Consider the following 2,629-nt stretch of genomic DNA (forward strand, 5'->3'; position numbering starts at 1 on the left):
GAAGTCCCCCCCCTGCCCGCGCCCCGGCCCCCCCCCCCCCCCCAGCCGCAGAGATGCGGAGTCAGCTGGGCCTGGGGACAGCAGCCATGTCCCAGCCCTTGATGGCACTGGGGCCCTGTCACTTCTCAGACATCACTACAGCAGTCGTAGGCTTGCTCCTGCCCCAAACCCCCAGCTTCAGGCACTGCAGCACCCGGAGCACTTGAGCCCAAGGAGATGGGCCCAGGCACTGTTGGCCACTGCAGCCTGATCTGCCCACGGAGCTCAGGGCCAGGCTGAGGAACCCCTTGGAGCCACCAGAAATGCACCTTATTCCTGGTGTTGGGGGGCTTGGGCCATTGGGGCACTGCTGTTAGACGGGACAAGTCAGCACTGCCTGCACAGGACTGTGTCCCTCTTGGCTGGTTGTCATGGAGTGACCCTGGGAGAGGAATGGGGAGCCACATGCTACCCTGTTCCTCTGCCCAAGGCCAGCGCCCTCCCCTCTGAACAGCCACTTTGGCTGCGGGACTTGTTTCCACAAGGAGGCACAACCCAAAATTCCCAGGCCATCTTAGGCCCTTTCCTTGCAGCCGTGGGTGGCCACACGAGCTGCTCTTGTTGCCTCTGATGTGGGGGAACCTGGTCCTCAGCACTGCCATACAAGTCCTGGGTGAATGGAAGGTGAAAGACAGGAATCAACAGACACTGCAGGGCAGGGAGAGGGTTTCATCTGAGTCCCAGGCACTGACTAAGGGTGGGCTGAGCCTCCTCAGGGACCACGAAGGATGTAGGCATCCTGGGTGGGCTCCCACTGGGCTTTCCTCAGGGACCAGGGAAATCAGCAGTGCATGTCCCAGCGCAGCAGTGTGACTGGTCACACCGGGCCCTCCACTCGCTGTTTCCGGAGGACACAGCCAGTTCCCTTTCCCCATCCTGGCCCCAAAGGTAGGGAACAGGCTGACCCCTTACCTGAACATATCATTCCGGCATCCCAAGTGTGATCACAGGGACATTTACCCTGTCTCTTATGTGTGCAATCAGACAGGGCAGACTCGGTACCACGACAGCTCACCTTATACATCCAAACAGGGACAGATCCTGGCGGAAAGTGTCTGAACCGAGGAGCTTTAAGAGCAGACCCACAGCCCAGCTGCTTACAAACCACTGCAGCATCGGCCATGTCCCAGTAGAAACCACACACAGTCCCCCACTGGCCCTGGTATTTCACCTCCACTCTCCCAGTACAGCGCTGTCCACCATCCTCCAGTCTCACTTCTGCAGCCCCTTCAAACATCAACATGAGACTGGTCAGGAGAGCACCGAGCCCCAGACTGCAGGTTTGGGGTCCCCCCCTGCACAGGCACCAGGGTGGAAGCCCTCTCCCCTCCCAGCTCTCCCCATGGGCTGTGCAGACTGCGGGACTCCAGACCCTCTGGGCCATTCACAGCCTTTGACATGTCCTCCCCTCCCAAAGGCCCCCTGCCCACACTCACCCACACACCGTGCCCCCAGCCCTGCACAGGACACCTACTCCTCCCTGAACCACCCCATGCCCATCAGGCTTTCCATGTCCCCAGGGAGCACCAACACAATCCTGAAGATCCCCCACCCATGTCCCCTACTTGCCACTGGCATCAGTGCTGGGACCCCAAGGAAGGAGGTTTCTTTACTGCCTGTTCATGCAGGCACCCCAATCTATGTGGGGCACAAACATCCCTCCTGGGGTCCCCAGAACCTGAGGGCAGTGAGAAGCACACAAGCCTTCCAGGGCACCCTGAAGGTGGGGTGGACCGGGCCCTGGGGATCACTGAGTACCACTGTCACCAGCTGAGCCACCACTGACTCCAGAGACCCAGAACTGGGGAACAGGGGATCCCAAAAGGGTATCACAGGAGGGGGTGTCCATAAATGCAGTCAGGCACAGGAGGCCCTAAACACTGGAGCCATGGATCTGGAAATACTCTCCCCCACCCAGATGGACACAGGCAAAGGCACAAGGTCCATGGACTTGAGCACCTTCTGACCCTTGTCTCAACGGAGCCTGGAAAGAAAGCCTGTTTCCAAAGGGATCCCGATGACCCCACTGGTACCCGCTGGCCCTGGGCTGTGGAATAAGGGAGCCAGCACTTACCCCTGCACAGCTGCACCCAGAGCAGCAGCCACAGCATCTGAGGAGACAGGAGTCCCTCCATCCCCATCCTGAGCCTCCTGCCCTGCTGCACTCCACTCTCTGCCACGGCTCCTGGAGACTCACAGGGACAATGATGATGGAGGGTAATGTATCTCTGCAGATGCTGAGCCAGCTGCAGGAGGAGCCAATCGAAGCAGCAGCACCTTTTTTGACATTATCGGGAGCTATCTACGCTCCGACACAGCCCAGCCCTCCAATGTTCTCCAGTGTTGTTCATGACCATATATGAGGGAACATATATGTCCCGCTGTGGGTGTTGCTGCAGTGGGACACTGTCACGGGACAAGCTGATTGTGGAAGGGAAATGGGTCTGTCATCCCTTGCACCCTTCTGTGGGGAAAGGGAGCACTGAGCATCTCCTATACTAGGCTCATTCAAGAAGCCAAGAGGCAAATGTCCAGCTGCCCCCAAGCCATGGGAAACCACAGAGCTGGGACTGACCTGGGATCTGTGTCA

General features: G+C 59.0%; 1 protein-coding gene across 1 annotated transcript in view; it reads right to left on the bottom strand.

The window, feature by feature from the left end:
- The window catches only part of LOC104532488 (scavenger receptor cysteine-rich type 1 protein M130), a 7,519-nt gene extending 5,339 nt beyond the window's left edge, over positions 1-2,180 (bottom strand). The window contains 2 exon segments of the mRNA XM_029087407.1: positions 952-1,266; positions 2,114-2,180. Of these exon segments, the coding sequence (XP_028943240.1) occupies positions 952-1,266; positions 2,114-2,180 (382 nt within the window).
- Positions 2,181-2,629: the final 449 nt, after the last annotated feature.

The sequence above is a fragment of the Antrostomus carolinensis genome, unplaced genomic scaffold, assembly GCF_000700745.2.
Source record: "Antrostomus carolinensis isolate BGI_N321 unplaced genomic scaffold, ASM70074v2 scaffold6831, whole genome shotgun sequence".
Classification (NCBI taxonomy): domain Eukaryota; kingdom Metazoa; phylum Chordata; class Aves; order Caprimulgiformes; family Caprimulgidae; genus Antrostomus; species Antrostomus carolinensis.